Below are 18,794 nucleotides of genomic sequence, written 5' to 3'. Positions count from 1 at the left end.
GTCAGTGAGAGTTCAGGGGAAGGTGAACATACAGAAAATTTAGGCTTGAGTACAAATCTCTATTACCTTTTGATGCTCCATAGCCTTCTACACTCACTATCTGTTTACCCATAACAAATATATCTGTATCTCTCTTCAAGTGATGTTGCATCCAAGGGACAGGGTTAGAGAAAACGTTATCGGAAACATGATTGTTCCTCTAGACTACTGGCCATTCAGCATTCTGGCATGATAGCAATAAATTTGTGGGAGGCAGACTTGACTCAGACAACCAAATTCTCAGTGGGTAAACACCCCCTTGAGCTCGAGTTTATTTTATGGAAGATTAATAGTTATTCTGTCATAAAAAGGAATCATTCAGCAGTTCTCTTTAGAACATGTGATTAAGTTAAATAGCCATTCCAGGGGAAGAACAAAAACAAGTTACCTTATATATTGCCCATTAGATGAGAATTGATCAAACATGAGCCTCAACAACTGGTGTGAGAAGGAAATGCTTTGGGGATTCTTAGTAGTATATCATCAGCTTTTTATTTTGCTTTTTCACTTCTGTGTAGCCATTTCAGAACATTATCTTTCATTGTGCATTGTTCAGTTTCTCTGCTGGAAGTAGCAACTTATATCTATCTGCTTGTTATCGTACAAAGAAAATGATGGTCAACCCTTTTCAAAGAAGGGGAGTGAGCTGGGGAAGTATAGAGTGCTCAGATAGGTCACCTCCTTAAGTGCTCTGTGGAGTGATTATTTCTCCTGTAGTTAGAGATGCTCCAACTCATTAACACACACAATAAACGTCTTGAACAGCCTGCCCTTTGTAAACCCTGGCACAGCTGAAGAATCTGCCTGCGTGCTTTGTAATAAAATAATATGGTGAGGAGATTACACTGTAGAATTCTACTGACATATAATTTCTTGTCACTAAATATACTCATATAGAGACAGCATATTTAGGTCCGCCATATCTCGTAATTTCTCAGTGGCTGACGATATCAAACACAATGGACTCTGCAGATGGGGATAGAAAAAAAATAACTGCCACTTGTTTATAGATGTGAGTGGTTAGCACTCATATGAATAGCAGTTACGTGAATATAGCGGATATAAAATAACTAGTACATTTACCTACAAGTGCTTCTAAGTGAATTTGAAATAAAACATGTTTTTAAGAGATATTTTACCTTGCTGATTCAATCTAATTGTACCTCACTAGGTACATGGGTATTTACTTTTTTAACACCTTAATTATATCAGTATGACTCATGTCACTCATCTATAGTAAGGTAATTACTCTTTGTTTAGGCCACATTAATTAATCAGTCATAGTTACTGAGCACTTACTGGGCGCCGAGCATTTGGTAGACTACAGTTTAAAGAGTTGATAGATGTGTTCCCTGCCCACAATAAACTCATAGTCTAGAGGGGGAATTCACAGTCACACGGATATTAATTCACAGTCATTTCAAAAAGAATTAAGGAACATACAGTGAAAAACAATGTACACATTAAACATGTGTACATTAGTTTTCCACCTATTTGATGATAACGGACCCTCGCATCACACACCATTAATGAGCTTTAGGGCCAGGAACTTGTGGGAAGGAATTGATTCTCAGGCTACTGGCTCACGTGGTTCAAAACAAACCCTTTTGATGAAGCATCCCACTGGCCCCACTGCCAGGGGTTCAAATGTCCCCCCGTGGCAGGAGATAAAAGGCTTTTCCTTTTATTATCCCCGAACCCCTTAATTAACCAAGCTCATACAAACTCTCTCCTTTTAGTTTAATTCCTCTCCTTCCCTCCCCGGAATGTGCACGTGATAAGGATTCTCCAGAGTCCCTTTCTCCACACAGTTTCTCCTTTCAGCAGGGGGAGATGTGCTTTTGAGAAAGGCCGTACCGATAGGCCTTTCACCAGCAACAAACACTTTGCGCAGCACCACTTGGAATTTCTCAATCCTGTTAGTCATGGTTCCACTAGGGCAGTGTGTATGCAACAATCAATTAGGCAAGCAGGATTGCAGCAAAGTATGACGTTCACACAAGAATTTTATGTCAAAACCCAATTACAGCCCAAGAGACCGCAACACAGTGCCAGTCTGTGTCATAATGCCATAGATAAGCAGGAGGTTGCCAACTCGGTAGCCGAGATGCTTTTTCACCAATTGTGTTAACCAGATATTTAAGTAAAAAATAAAAATAAACTGTGGTATTTGTGAAACACTTATTGTCTCGCACTGTTCTAAGCACTGGGGTAAATACAAGTTAGGTCAGACCCAATCCCTGTCCCAAATGGGACTCCTAGTCTAAGCAGAAAGGAGGATTCCTCTGCTGATCTTGGTTACTGTACAAGATCCCCTCATTCGGACACCTGCAAAGAACCGACGCAATGGCCTCCGGCCGCCATTCCCCTACACAAGGGCTTTCACTCTATGTTTGCTTCTGCATTTCTTCCAACAAAACAAGCTTCCCTGGGAATGCTGTTACATGGTCTCGGGTAAAACAGTTGTGAATGGCACCATATATGTTTGAAGGCAGTAAGGCTGGTGAAATTCACGTACGAGTACATGTGTGGTTGAAAGGCCAGTGCGGGATCCACAGCCCCAGCGACATTGAGCACACAAAAAAGTTGTCTCTGGAATAGCATCAGACACAGAGGGAGTACAAAATTGAAGTTTTCCTTGAAGCAGGGTTCTAGTCCCCTGTGTTATTTTAAAGGAGACTTGGGTGTTTGTGGGTGAGCAACAAAAATGATTGAAGGGTGGGAATACTGGTCCTGGGAAAGAGTTAAAGGAATTCCGCCTTCAGGATAGAAGACTGAGAGGAGACGTATAACTGCCTTCAGGTTTACGATGGTTTTTATGAGGAGAATGTTGACCAGTTTTCCATATCCACAGAGATCCAGACAAGGGGAAATGAAACTGAATCAAATAAAAAGTGCTAGGTGGCGAAGATATTTCTTGTGATATAAATTTAGACTAAAGGTTTGGGGTAAAATCAAAGGGGATAGATACATCTGGTAGAATACTGAATAGTTTGCATATTGTAAACAGAAAGTATAGTATGCCTCCTGTATAACTGCACATTACTACTGTCACATCTAGGCAGTAGTAATATTCTGCGAGTATAAACAGAAATAGGAGAAAAATAAATTAGGGTACCTCCAAGTTAGATCATAAATGACAATATATAGTTGTAATGGTAGAAGATTATACTTTGATAATAATAGTTTGGCAGAATGAATGAATTATCAGAGTTAGGTAAGTGAACATCCTGAAGTAATATGGCTTTTCATATTATTCTCAGAACTCAAAAAGAGCTTTTCCAGTTCTGTGGGCTCATAAACCTCGTAGAGCTACTACCTACTAGAACCTTCATGCACACCATAGCATAATCAAGCTTTAACATGGTTTACATGACCACCCCCTCTCGCCAGTGTAAATATTCTAAATCTAGGGCAAGCTTTGGTTGTTAATTGAATAGTAGCCTGGGAGGCAAAGACAATTTCAAATTGTTCCAGTGCAAGTGGTTCCAAAAGAGGTGGGGAAAGTGCTAGACAAGAGAACAGCGAGAGAAGAAATGAAGCAAATTGAATTACACAGCTGCTTTTCTTTGCATTTTCCTTCCCAGAACCATTCCTTCTCTGTAATTATTTTTGCTGGGCAGTTTGCTTTCTTGTGTAAGGGAAAGGGTGATGTCCTCTCTGCCCATTTGTTTTTCTTTAGAAGGTCTGCTCTTGCAATAATAAAAGGGCTGGACGGAGCCTGCTGACTTTGAGTCTGGTCCCAGGCTGGCTATGCATCCAGGAATAGAATGGCAGAGATTAAGTGTCATCCCAGACCTGCCAGTTGGGTTATGTTCACAGATACTTTCCTTGTCCTAAAAACTGCTTAAAAGACACAAATTATACCCCTTGGTGACACGGGCTTTTTGCCATGTGCAAATGAAGAGAAAAACCCTCTCTGAAACTCAGCCTTCATTTAATAAGTGTTTCATTCCTTTTCAGAGCTTTCGGGTGACTCTTTCTAAATGTTCCTAACCACATTGAAATGAACTTCAATGTAATTCCTTATCCCTTTATTACCATTGCAACATGAACGGAAAGAGTGTCCCTTTCCTAAACTTTATCGTTCTTATTTCCAAAGCAGTGGCCACGTTAGCACTGTGCATGTTCAGCGACGCCCACTTTGCATTCGACTTCTCAGTTTGCTCCAGAACCATCATTAGGGAAAACAAAACAAACAAAAAAGTACTAAAGAAGGCATGGCTCTTAAGACACTAAGAGCTAAAATGGAAAAGAAACAGAAGAGAATGAGCTGAACAGAAAAGGAGCCACAGTAGAAATATGTCTGGGGCCTGGATTTAGAGGGAGAGAGAAGCTTACCACCTCTAAAATGGATAGTAACAGGAAAATTAACAAAATACTATCTTTAATAGATCCTTCCAGATGTCAGCAAGGCAAGTAAAACATTTTAAAGCATAATTTTGAGAAGCACCGACAGTGTATCCTGCACTCTAGTGGATAGAGGATGAGCCCGGGACTCATAAGGTCATGGGTTCTAATCCTAGCTCTGCCCTTTGTCTGCTGTGTGACCTTGGACCAGTCACTCTGCTTCTCTATGCCTCAGTTACCCCATCTGTAAAATGGGGATTAAGACTTTGAGCCCGATATGGGACGGGGACCGAGTCCAACCTGATGTGCATGTATCTTCCCCCATGCTTAGTGCAGTGTCTGGCACATAGTAAGTGCTTAACAAATGCCACAATTATTATTATTTTTATTATTATTATAACTATCATTATTAAAGGATGTTTGGTTTTGGTTTGCTCACAGAAAACAATCCTCAGATTCCCTCGTTTGTGCACACGCACACAGGCTTGTTCATACATACATAGTGTTTACACAACGATCGGATGCTCTTTTTTCACCCAGCTTCAATTAGTCACAGTCAGAACAAGTGAATCTCGGTGTAGGCATCCTACAGCCTACTACAGCTTCTGCCCTGTACCTGTGACTGTTGACTTTCCTCTTTGGGTTGGATGGGAAGGAGGGAGGACAAAGGGAGAAAATACACGTTCTTAGGGAGAAAACACTAATCACGGCAAATTAAACTTATCAGAGAAGCCAACTGTACCTATCAACAATTTTAAATCATTTTACCTTTGGTTACGATTCATATCAATCACAGGAGCTAATGAAAAGAGGTTACTCCCGTTTCATTTCACGACAGGACACATTCTCTCACTTTAGTCGCTGTCTTGTAGTTGGTACCTGTTTTTAAAATGCCTCATGACAAAAAAAGGGTAATTTAATCATGAAATATGAGATAGACAGTTAACGTGGAACACTGCCAGTGTGCATCGAGATGGCAAGTACATTCCAACAATAATACGTGGAACAAACTAGAGAAAGATTTAGGCAGTTTCTTGAACAGTATAGCCTTATAGCTAATGCCTTTACTTCTCTCAAAAATTGTATTTTCTTCTTCAGGGACTAAGCACAAAACTATGCTCGAAGCACGAAATGGAAGCGGAACTATTAAAGCGTTTCCTCGGGCAGGAGTTAAAGGGAAAGGACCCGTTAATAAGGGAAATACGGGCTTACAAAACAAAACGTTTCACTGTGAAATCTGCGATGTGCATGTGAACTCTGAGACACAACTTAAACAGGTAAGTCAAAAAAGAACTAAGAAAAAAACCTATGAGGATGATTAAGGAGCCTGTCTGAAAGGAGGCAGACATTTTCCTTCTTGGATTCAGGCTTGCTTTTCTGGCCTAACTCTTTAGGAAGGTTTAATTTTCTACCCTGCAAAACAGATTTTCCATAAACGGTGACAGTGTTCCTTTTCAAACAGGTTGAGAGATTCAACAGACTACCCTGAACTTAAAAAATGGTTATATTCCCGTTGTTTTATACACTTGCATCATTGTATTAGTATTACATCAACTGGCCAGATCCCTATTAGAGGGAAAGGATAGGAGGGGATGACCATGTCCATTTTGGGCTGACAATAGCCTTCCTAAAAAGTTCTTTTTGGGAAACAAAGAAATTAATTGTACATGGCCAATAGAAAAGCCTAACCTTCGTATAGCAGTTCACTTCCCAAGTTTACATATGATTTTTGCTCTCACACTGATTGCATACCATTGTCCCCTTAGCTTTCCACTTCCTGACTTTAAGGGTTTGAAAGGAAGCTACATAGATGGGGAGATAAACACCGATTCAGAAATCATTTTATGTCAGTAGGGCATTTTTGCACATCTACATAGGAAAGTTTTTGTCTCTCGCAAGCCACTTCCACTGTTAAAAGATTTGTAGTAAGCCACCAAAATCCTTCCAATTAATTTTTCACAACTAGATGCCGCAGCAGATACCACCTATGAAAAAAGAGGGGCGGGGGGAGTTTTCCTTGTTTTTCGCCTACCTTGGGTTCATTTTAGATTGACGACCTAGGGGAATGCCTTTTCTTCTCCTGACACTTTTATACCACTAGAACTAATATCCTTTACCCTGGCATGTCTCTAGAGCAAGTATTTGAAAGATCTTCTTTGGGGGACTGTATCACTTCAGTGTGAAGGTAACATTGTTTTTGAATTCTGTCTGCCAGCACATTAGCAGTAGAAGGCACAAAGACAGAGCTGCTGGGAAGCCCCCCAAACCTAAGTACAGCCCCTACAACAAACTGCAAAAGACAGCACATCCTCTCGGGGTAAGGATATGTTTTAAGTGTTTAACTTGTAAGCAAACTCTCGCGATTCTGTGGGACAGGTCTGAGCCTCAGACCTTGGACCGTGGAGTGACGGACTGCTCCTCTGTGCTTTTGGGGGATTTTTGTCACAGTCCTTGGGGACAGAAGGAAGGGGGTGGGTGTAGCAGATGAGCAAGACAAGTCCATTTGTTCTGCTTTCCTTTTAGTCAGCTGAATCTGGCTTTGGCATCAGGAGCAAGGTGCCATTGGCAAAAAAGTTGGAATGAATATTTTCATAGTAAATGAGGAGTCATTTCAGTATTGTCCCTCTTTCGTCCTCCCTCCCCTCCCTAGCCCCCAGCCTGAATTTGGGTTGTAAAGCACCCCAAGATGAGTGAAGCAAGGGCAAGTACGTCCCCATGGACCTGCCATGCTGATTCATTGTTTCCCAATTTTTCACTTCATATTTAAAAATAGAATTAGGCCCAAAATAGACAATGCACCTAAGTGCATCGTCCTCTGGGTCTCAGTAGTAGCCAAGGATCTAGAGATTACAGGGGAATGCATTTTCAAAAATGTTTTTACATTTATTTTAAATTCCATTTACTGTTGCCTAGTGTTATTGCACGCTGCTGCCGCTTAAAAGGAAGGATATTTGAAGGAAAACTGCAGTCATCTGTAAGAGATCTTAGAGTAAGTCCAACCAAGTGTGTGTCTAGTGCAGCATATCCATTTGCATGGCAGAAGTTGCTTGAATCTGCAGTCTAGTACTGGTAAACCAGTGATGACCAACAAGGTGCAGTACAATGGTGTCAATCGAATCACCTGCAGAATTAGTTATGTGGCATAAAATGAGAGTTCGACACTTTACCAAAAGAGAAAAAAATAATCACTGCTTCAGTATTTCACTGTCTCGTAATTGTGAATCGTCCGTCAGTGAGACTGCCATTTTACTGATACTTCCCAGCAGGAGGTCCAGACTGGTGGTGTAGAGTAGGCCTGAGACATTCAGCTCCCATTTGAATATATGAGAAAGCAGGGACGTTCAGAGTTGCTGGAAGGTAAGTATTTTGATTTATTAAGATCTGATCCTTCTCCTGTTTCGCTATGCGTTCAAATGGGAACTGCATTCTCGGTGCCCAAGTTTACATCCTCAGACTGTCAGATAGCAGCTGCCAATTTCAGTGTTAATCTTTTTTGTTCTACACATCTTTGGGCAATTTCCTTTTCCTTACTCTGTGATGTTCTTGTCACTGCTTCTTTTACAATCCAAGTACTGTATATTGCAGTTTTCCTTCAAAGAAAGTGTCCCAGATTCTCCCAGGGCCTAAGCTATGCCTTGGTCTTACGTTAGGCAAAGTTGAATGAACTTGGTCCCATCACTGGGGTCCTCTTTCCTGGGCCTGTAGTCTGCTGGATCTGTACCTTGCTTCCTAAAATATTTCATACAGCCTATGAGAAGCCCTAGAGATAATGCAGCTGCTACAGGTGCCTAATTTAATGCCAAGAGTAGCTTAGGCACCAAGAGAATCTGACTGAAGAGTTAGTTTACTTTATGAGGGTGCTTTTTTGTTTTGTTTTGTTTTCAAACAGCTGTCTTCCTTCAGGCCAGACCAAAGCCCGAGCACAATCGAGCCTCCCTGATTTTCTGTTCTACGTGAAATCAGGCATCCAGACCATGGGGATAAAATGTATCAGACTTTGAGCCTTTTTAGCATTAGGAGCAATCGAGTCTTCAGCTGGGGATGACAAGTAAACCCTGTCTTTGTTTTTCTATTCTCCCTTGCCTCTCCTTCTCCACTCTTACAGGTGAAATTAGTATTTTCAAAGGAACCGTCCAAGCCATTGGCTCCACGAATTCTCCCAAATCCCCTGGCGGCGGCAGCCGCCGCCGCCGCCGTGGCCGTGAATTCCCCCTTCAGTCTCCGAACGGCCCCTGCAGCCACCCTCTTCCAGACGTCAGCGCTTCCTCCGGCGCTCCTCCGACCAGCTCCTGGGCCCATTCGGACCACGCATACTCCTGTGCTGTTCGCTCCTTATTGAACTCCAGACCAGAGTCCTTGTACTGCAATAATTTTTCCAAAAAAAAGAAACAAAACAAAAAAAAACAAACTATGCAGTGTTTATTTATAGTTTAAAGTATATATAGATATATGAAGAGCCAGGACTTTTGATAGTGAATTGAAAAGATTCTAAAAGGGGGGAGGGGCAGTATTTTCTCCAAATAAGACCATTCCTCTTGAATATTGACTGTTTTAGAAGTGACTCCAGCATTGATTCGTAGTGACCCATAGAACTTATGAAGCCTTTGTGACCGTGCTTTTTGGCACATGTTTCCCCTGCAGTGTCTTTCCTGCTTCACGAAACAACTCTACATTTCTCTAAGGGCATTAACTGGTTCCAATGTATGTATATACACAATACTTTATTCTGTAGATTAAATGATGGAGAAGAAAAAGAAGAAAAGAAAAAGAAACACTGTGAATAGTAGTACCCTTACTGATCCTTTTGCCACGTCAGCCGTTACTGGGTATTTATCTGAACAAAAGTAGATGCAGTAGATGTCTTGTAAAACAATAGTGCTGTATCTCTATCTATGCCACTAGGTTCTTAAGTGAAATGCAAAGAGTAGAATGAACAACTCTGTCACTTTGGTAAGTAGCCAAAAGAATAAATGCAAACGATAATATTGTGAAGGTCTTCCTAGACGATAATCAATTTCTCCTCCCCCTTCCCTCCCGCCCTTTGTAGGACCACTGAAATTCTCACATGTACTGAAGAGTTTTGATTAAGAAAAATTCAGCAAAAAAAAGACCATTTATTGTCATTTCTGTAGTTCCACCGCAGGCCACGCATCAATGAAATTTTAAATTTGTGTGTACTATGTAAATCTTGTATCTAACACAGGTCTGTGTCCTGTGTCCACATAGAAAAAGTTGGGATGGTGGGCAGTGTAGCTATTCAGTTTTCATGAGCTAGGGATGACCATAAAATAACTCATAAACGTGTGTATGACATGCATGGCCATACCTAACAATTGAAAACAGAATGCATATTTACATCTCTGCAATATATTCTCTTTATATCATACCAGTGGGTTGCCTCAATGGGCAAATGCTTTTGTTTTGTGCCTAAAGGTGAAATCAGCATTACCTATTTTTTAAAAATATCCTACTGGAATGATATAAATGTTTAACTATATATAGGTAAATGTGAGTACAGCCCAAAAGTATGAGTTAACTGCACATCACAGGGATGGAGAAAAAATTACCTAAAAGTTCCCATCGGACCCTAAATTCTCTCCTATCAGCATATTGACAGTTACAAGCCTTATATATTCACCATAAGGCTAACACGGGTGAACAGTGTCTTTTGAAAACAAGATTTATCAGGGGTATATATAAGAATAGATATATATTGTATATATGTTAGAAAGACAAAAAAATTATAAACAGAAAATCTATTATATAAAATAATTATCTAACCTTCCAACTTCACACTGGACCATTAAGTGGCATGGAACAGACAGTGGAAAAATAGATTTGCCTTCATTTTATGAGAACGGCTGTCTGCTTCTTGCAGTCAAAAATTAAAAAGTAACTATGAAGATGGTGGAGATGCAAAACGAGTTGGGAAACAAAAATCAGTCTTAGGGGTGGGCAACGGTGAGATCTGTTCTCCCTTTCACGCTGGGAAGGCAGTTGCTGTGCATTTGCTCGTATGCAAGGGGTTAGCCCTTCCCCACCCTATCTGCCCCCCAATTCTGCACCAGTGTCCAGCTGCTCCAGAATTGTTGACCATCTTGCAGCTGGCACAACCCCCTCCTAGTGAGGCCCAGGTTCTCTGGCCCTCGCATAGGAGTGGCAGAGCCAGGATGCCCCTCAGCAGGTATGCATCCATGGTACGGGGCGGGGGCCTGGCCACTGCGTAAGCACAGAGGGGTCCCAAACCCTTGAAATGAGCGGGGGGGAGGCAGGGGAACCTTCTTCCTCCACCTCCCTGGATCCTCCCATCTTCCACTCTGTAAAACAAAACCCAGAGCGGTGGATGGGTACCTTCAGTTTTCCTTTATAGCTTTACACTGCACCCTTTATCCCTTTTCAAGTGGATCATAGGACTATTTTAAATAGGCTTTGTTTAGACTCTTGAAGATGTAAAAGGAGGAAGGCTCAATATTTGCTCCCAGAAACTACTATTTATTAGTAGTTCAAGTGATAGGAGGGGGAAAATGCAACAGACTTTGGACTTACCAGTGACAAAAGACTCTTGTTTCATATATGTGCATCCCAACAATGTCCTGGGTGGACAGAATTAAACAACAGACCTACAGGCCAACTACACTCCGGTGCTCGCATTCTTTAAAAACCATTCTGCTCACATTGTTTTTCATACAAAAAGAGAAGAAAACATGTTCCATGGATCTCTTTGTCCAAAGAATTCCAAATTAGTGCTGATGCCAGCATTATTGTGTTCCTTTTTACCTTTTTATAATTATTCTCTATCCAGCAACCTCAGAAAGACGTTCTATCGTCATATACCGGCACCATCGTATCCCTTTCTTTATAGTCTTCTAAGAGATTTTTGAGATTTTTTTTTTTTTTTAGGAAGTCAGCTGGCAATCTTCTGGAAAGAGATGAGGATCTGCTAACTACCTAAATGGCAGGATGCAGAATAGGAATTTGGAGTCTTAAAGTCATTTTCTTCCTATTAGCTAAGACATTTTGTTCTATGCCTATGTCCTAGTTTTCTACCACCAAGCCTATAATTCCTTTTTGCTTTAGGGATTGTGCCTAAGCCATGGCCGCTGTGCTGAGCATTCTGCCACTCTCCCACAATCCCTCAAGTTGGCAATCATGTCCTTTAGAAAGTGAACCTGGGGCCTGCATGGAGCCATAGCACACAGGGGAGGTCTATTAACTAACGACTTGTGGCAAGCACCTAGTGTCATCCCTACACTCTCCATCAGCCTCGCCGAGAAACTACCGGCAGTTTCGGGATCTCTTTGCCTCAGTGCTCTATGGAACAATTTTCATGGAAATGGTCTCACTTAAATTTGCGCTGTAAACATCAGTTGTCTCTTACTCACTACCTAATAAAGGATGAAGCCTAATCATTAGAATTGATAGTGGACTTTCTGTGAATTGCTTTTCCCTACCCACCCGTTTGTCAAACTGATCAGCATCCATTAAGCTCCAAACTCCCCTGATAAAAAACTGTTTTCCTTCTCTTGTGGATTTTTCATTAATAAAAATGAGTAATTATGGCTGAACACTTTGGTTGGCAGCAAAGCTATGTACACCCTCCAAGTTTGCCTAGTTACATTTCTTTCCCTCCTCAATATCCAAGGCAGGAAAAAACTGGCAGGAAACATTGCCTTGTGTCATTTTAAATCAATGTAAATACAAAAGAGTCCCTGGTAAAGGGCCTCTCCTTCCCTTTTCCTTCCCATTCCACAATGGACATAATTAGAGTTAGAGAAGTCAGGAGATGACAAAAAATGACAGATGCTTCCTTGGTTTTTGAAACTTGTTTTTACTCACTGGGAATTTTCCTGAATTATAGATTCTTCTGAAAAGAACACAGACTGAGATATTTTGTTTGACCTTTAAATGTTTACTGAAACAATTTTCTTAATTTTTACCACCATTCACTAAAACATGATCCATTTTTAATTTTTTGTTCCTTATTTTATGGTATTTATTAAGCGCTTACTGTGTGTCAAGGACTATGCTCTGCACTGGGGTAGATACAAGGTTGGACACAGTCTGTGTCCCACTTGGGGGTCACAGTGTTAATCCCCATTTTATTGGTTGGTAAATAAAGGTGAGGTAACTGAGACACAGAGAAGTTAAGTGACTTGCTGTAGGTCACACAGCAGACAAGTGGCAGAGCTGTGATTAGAACCCAGGTCCTTCTGACTCCCGGGTCTGTGCTCTTTTCTGGTAGGTCATGCTGCCTCTCAGCTGTATCTTTAACCAGGTTCATTCCTTTCAACTTAAAATATCACTGCAATTATCTGGAGAGAGCATCATGCAGGCCAGCCATAGTGGATCCCTGTAAAAGATCTGGGTACATCATGGATTTCATAGGCACCAATCAGGTACATGACAGAAACCCGTACTCATTTGTAATGGCATCTAAACTAATCCTTACAGAAAACCAGATCAACACACATGTTAAAATGTTATGGATTTAAAGCTTTAAAATGTCCTGAACATTGTAGAGCTGCTTTTCCAAGCCTGATTGGAATGGGTTGCCTAGATTGTATAAGGGAGGGGCCTGGATGTCTGTCTTGCCCCCACACATAAATCCCAAAACACACATACACCCATTCCAATAGCTGTCACTTCAGGAAAATAGACCTCGGCTTGAATGTCCTACCCATAATGAGCTCATCGAGGTCATCTCTACCATCCATCCCTTAGATCTTGAGATCCATGTAGGACAGGGACTGTGTTCAATATGATAATCTTGCATCTACCCCAGCACTTTGCCCAGTGTTTGACAAAATCTCAGTCTTTAAGCACCATTATTATTTTGTACTACTAATACATCCTTTAAATAATGATAGTCTAAGCCCCTACTGCTTTTGTATAGAAGATGTCTTTATCTTGCCCCACCTCCATTGAAGACACAAATGACCATTTACTGGTAACAGAATTCTCTGTTCCCTCTTTTTCAATTGAAGTCTGCTAAAGATGTTGTTGTTTTTTTTCGGGAAAGAACATTGGCTGACCATTTCACATTAATTCCAGTATGTGTGTCTGAAATGCCCAAGGCAGATCCTGTAGCACAGAACTAAAACTAATGAAAGGATATTATACATTCTTCCTTTTCCCTCCCTTCCTACCCTGTTCCTCACTATAAACCAACACAGTCCCATCAAGAGACCTCTCTCTGCCTTTCAGGTTTTATTTTGCTCCCTCAATCAGGATCACGGGAATCAAAGGAATACTAATATTTTTATGGTGTCTTGAGGTTTTGAAAGTTCAGCACTGTGAGATTACGTGGGCCAGGGTATCATAAGCATAAAGAAGGCACCACTAGTTGGGTTTCTGGCATCTATGTTCCACCAAAACCCACATGGCTCGATTTACAATCCCTTAATTTTCACCCCAACACTCCCCTGACACACACACAAGTAAAAATATCAACCACATCCGTTCTACGGACTGCCAGGGGCCATCTTGTCGAGGCTATTCTGTCTTTGCATTTGCTGCCTTGAGAGCTTCAGACCCTTTAGTCCGTTGCACTGCCTAGCATGAAAGTTCTCCAATAGTTTCATGTATTCTTTGTGTGAACAGTCCCCCCATGCAAAATTGTCAGGGTAGGGGATGGGGGGCTTTCTGTGGAACTAGAGAAATGGGTTGTGGTCTCTTTCAAAGTAGAATACTTCCAGGATTGGTGGGGGTGGTGGTAATAGCAACAGCACAGAAGTTGCCTTGGTAAACTTTTGGAGTGCCCACTGGATGCAATGTATGGTGATAAGCACTTGGGAAAATTCTTTTTTATGGTATTTGTTAACTATTTACTATGTTCCAGGCACTGTACTAAGTGCTGCGGTTGATACGAGCTCATCAGGATGGACAGTCCACGTCCCACCTGGGGATCACAATCTTAATTCCCATTTTACAGGTGAGATGACTGAGGCACAGAGAAGTGAAGTGACTTGCCTGAGGGCATAGGACAAACAAGTGATGGGACCATGATCAGAACCCGGGTCCTTCTAACCCCAGGCCTGTGCTCTATCCACTAGCCTCCCCACTGCTTCTCCGGCAGCAGAAGTGATTGGCAGCAGGTATTTGTAAAACCCCTGGCACCTTTCAGTTCCAGAAACCAAGTCAAGGAATGAAATATGCATCCTTTGGGTTACAGGATTCCACAAGTGACCACATATGAAAGATTATTTACACAATTTTGGGGAAGTACCTTACGGTAGGATAAGAAATCAAGAGAAACAAGGAAGTATTCTATGTCATTTCCTGAGTCTGCCTACAATGGTTGGTGCCATCAGACATAACGAAGGTCGTGACAGGAAGGCAGCAGGTATTCATAAACCTCATTCGTATCATCTTGTTAATTAAGCAGCCCTCTATAGGTGTGCTCTTGGATCACCCTGCCCCATAATGACAGCTTCTCCACATTTCCCCGCAAGATCGAGCCCCCTATGAGCCCCAGATGTTTACTGTGGAGGAAATACGTCTTTCACCGGAACCAAGGGTCATCTCGTTATTAGTACCGTATATGCCCCCACATCTGGAGAGCCATGAAAGCTGCCTGGACAGGAATAAAGTCTTTCCCCTCCATAGTTGGATCCATTGTTAAAAAATCAGACTTCATGAACCTGAATCTCCGGTTCTCCCGCAAAATGAAGTAAACTGGGCTGAGCCATGATCAGGAAGCAGATTTCCTCCTGAGCCCTAAGTCTCTGGCCTGATGACCCCTGGCATCAGGCTTGGACAAACCTTATCTGAGAAATACATTAGATGAACTTCTTCAACAAGGAGGGTGATAGGGGAGATTTCTTTAACCAAGAGTGGAAAGAAAAGATTTTGCTTTGCGACTTGCTGATTCTCTGCTGCTTAGGAAACCCCATCTAGAATTGCTTTAGAGAATCAACATTCTTGTTTAGGGCTCTAGGGCATTTCACACAGTTGAGTCCTGATGATCTAGTGCTTAGCACAGTGCTCAGCACATAGTAAGCACTTAACAAATACCATGGTGTCCTCTCAAAATATCAAGTCCCATTTGCCTAGAGAGATTCTAAATTCTATCCTCTTCCTTCATGGATCAAGACGTGAAAGAGGTTCTAGTGAAGAGTCTGGTCCCCAGGAATTACAAGATCAGGAAATGAAGATTCAAGATCACTAGGAATTTTTTTTATGGTATTTGTTCCCATGAAATTCTGAAACAATGTGGCCTACTGGAAAGAGCAGGGTACTGGAGTCAGAGAACATGGGTTCTAATACGGACAAACCATTTGCTGCTGGGTGACCTTGGACAAGTCACTTAATATTTCAAGGTCTCAGTTTCCTCATCTGTAAAACGGGGATTCAATATCACAGTCAATTATATTTATTGAGCACTTACCATGTGCAGAGCACTATACTAAGTGCTTGGGAGAACGATATAACATTCCCTGCCCACAGCATGCTTACAGTCTAGAGGGGGGGAAAGACTTTAATACGATATCTGTTCTCCCTCATCTGACTAAGAGACTCATGAGAGACAGGGATTGTGTCCAACCTAATTATCCAGTACAGTATTTGGTATAAATTAAGCACTGAACAAATCCCACTACTATTATTATTAGGAACCATAGAATCCAGAGTTCCTGTTGGAGCCTTGCCTTTTTCAAATGCACAACTTTACTTGCCCCAATTTTAATTTTTTTCTCCACTGATTTTAAAGAGACTAATGATCTTTGCCATCATTCTTATAACTGCATTGGGAAGACCTCTGATTAAAACTAATTTTTCCTGAATATTTTCTTCTCTGAAGTCTATAATGATGCACTTTTATCATCAAAAGATTTTTGGTTGACAATCTTAGCATTTATCTGGACGGGAACATTCCTGTGAACTCTTTCTGGACTTTGTTTTATGACTATGGTTATTCTAGAAATACTTTGGCTCTGCTAACATAAAACTATCATAATCCCTTCTTGATCTGTTGGATGATGCTTTCTGATGATGCAATATTATCCATATTTAAGCCTTGCTTCAGTGCCAAGAATTTAAGTCATTTTAGGATCCACCAAGATATTTTTTCTCTATTCAGCTGGCCTCAATAAATGACACTGCATTTCTCTTTTAAATTCTGTCCCTTAATATTTTCTTTCTAGAGTATCAATCCACAGATGGATTTTGGAGGTTGGGGAGAAGTGGGTTAGCTTTATTCCTTTGCCCCTAAAAATGGGGATCTTATTAACAAGTCTTTTAGCTCATCATCACTCTATTACTGTGACAGTACTGCTGACCTTTGACAACAGTGATGTGGCAAATTTGAAATGCCGCTAAATACACTCAAACTTAAGTTTGGGCTGAGTCACTTGTTTGTAACTTTTTTTGTTAAACAAAAAGCCATGTATAAAATGCCCCAGAAGTTTGTAAGGATTCATATTTTTTGTACTATGATTTGCACAACATGAAGTCATGCTGCTATCTGGGGTACGGAGTTGAGGGAGACGGGATGGGCTTATTTTAAATAATTTAAAAATCAGTTAAATAAATTTAAATGTTGAACTGATCTAGTTCAACATGGACTTGGAAAGAAATGAATCCGTTACTGCTAACAGGTTTCCTGTCCTTGCAGATTTGTTTTCAGTAAAAGAAAGCATAGCAATATTGTCCCATTTTAAAGACTTCTTGGTTCCTTTAACATTTTATTTAACTAAACTAAATTTCAGAGGTAAATGTGCTACGTTCTCCATGATTTGGTACATTTTATGTTTTCATCATTCATACTGTATTCATTTTGCTCATTAAATAAAATAGTGAATTTTCTTCTCTTTCAAAGGAAGTATCTTACATTTTGTAATCTTGTGCCCAACTATGCTAAGTTTTAGAGTTTTCAAGTTTAGGAGTACAGGAAAATCAAAGTGTGTGTGTTGCTATGTTTTGTTGCTCTTGTCTGCCAGCAGTTAAGTTAGTGGAGCTCTACATTTGCCTGCTCACATTATTTTACAGTAATGAAAAGTAGCATTAATTGACCTATCACAATTCCTTAGAGTGCCAAGGGAAATTCAGTGAGTCACAAAACATATTTCATGACTGTTTTCCCCCCAAATTGTGGTGTTTTCATGGAGGGGGGAAGAAAAATCATTTGGTTTATTCAGTACTGAATGATGCCTGATACATTTCCCATCCTTCCAGAAAGTCACAGAGGATTGTCCTCAAACCAAATATGTGCTGCAAGTGAAGGCACTTCAAATAAACATGGAGCAGAGCACAACATTTTGCCGCTTTTGAAAAGATACCACTGGACTTGTTTACTTACTTTGACTCAATATAGATTCTTTTTTAAATTCACAGTACAAACCCATCTGCCAGGGAGTGTTTCTGAAGGATTCTCCCCCAAGTGGTTCATTATTTCACGGCTCTTCTTCGGATATTTTTTGGTTTCATGTTGATGGATACATCAAGAGGGGAGGCTTAGCTTTGCAAAGTAACCAAACTGACTCGGAGAATAAAGTATCTTTGGTAAGAGGTTGAGCTGAAAAGTCTGGGAAGACTAAGTCAGAGGAAATGAGGTTGAAGTTTATATTGACATGAAGGAGTATTCAGGAATTTATCCATCGATCAATTGTATTTATTGAACGTTTATGTGCAGAGCACTGTACTAGGCACTTGGAAGAGTACAATATAACAAAATATTAGACACATTCCCTGCCCTCAACGAGCTTACTGTCTAGAGGGGGAGACCGACATTAATATAAATAAATTACAGAGATGTACAGAAATGCTGAGGGGCTGGAAGGGGTTGGGGGTGGTGAATAAAGGGTGGTGAATAAAGGGAGAGTGGAGTGGAGTGGAGTGGAGAAGCAGCATGGCTCAGTGGAAAGAGCATGGGCTTTGGAGTCAGGGCTCATGAGTTCAAATCCCAGCTCTGCCACTTGTCGGCTGTGTGACTGTGGGCAAGTCACTTCACTTCTCTGTGCCTCAGTTCCCTCATCTGTAAAATGGGGATTAAGACTGTGAGCCCCACGTGGGACAACCTGATTCCCCTGTGTCTACCCCAGCGCTTAGAACAGTGCTCGGCACATAGTAAGCGCTTAACAAATACCAACATTATTAAACATCTATTTGAGAGCACAAAGAACTTGCCACCCTGTGTTTGGGTTGCCTGGGTGTACAACTGCCAGCACTTTCATTAGGTCTTTTGTTTCAAAACTGTTTCAAGGGGCAGGCTGGCCACCAAATCCTATCAGACTCTACAGAACTGTCTGTTCTGGTTCCTGATAATGGTGGAGAATGGTAGGAGCCGCACTGTCAGCAATCCAAACGTGAAGGACAGTCTAGTGTGTGGGTGTGTCTAGAACACAAAATTGCTACACTCACATCAATATTGGAGATGTTACTAACATTGAAAATGTTTTGGTACACGTCTC

The 18,794-nt window shown here is 41.1% G+C and overlaps 1 protein-coding gene across 1 annotated transcript in view; it reads left to right on the top strand.

Annotated features, from left to right (window-relative positions):
* ZNF385D (zinc finger protein 385D) overlaps positions 1 to 11,804 on the top strand; it is a 538,924-nt gene extending 527,120 nt beyond the window's left edge. Inside the window, exons 8-10 of the mRNA XM_029070585.2 lie at positions 5,488 to 5,666; positions 6,605 to 6,706; positions 8,495 to 11,804. Coding sequence (XP_028926418.1) covers positions 5,488 to 5,666; positions 6,605 to 6,706; positions 8,495 to 8,728 — 515 coding nt within the window. The 3' untranslated portion in view covers positions 8,729 to 11,804. The remainder of the gene's footprint in view (positions 1 to 5,487; positions 5,667 to 6,604; positions 6,707 to 8,494) is intronic.
* The last annotated feature ends 6,990 nt before the right edge of the window (positions 11,805 to 18,794 follow it).

This window comes from Ornithorhynchus anatinus, chromosome 8 (assembly GCF_004115215.2).
Source record: "Ornithorhynchus anatinus isolate Pmale09 chromosome 8, mOrnAna1.pri.v4, whole genome shotgun sequence".
Classification (NCBI taxonomy): Eukaryota; Metazoa; Chordata; class Mammalia; order Monotremata; family Ornithorhynchidae; genus Ornithorhynchus; species Ornithorhynchus anatinus.
Note: the sequence above shows the minus strand (reverse complement) of the source record. Positions and strands in the feature narration are given on the sequence as shown.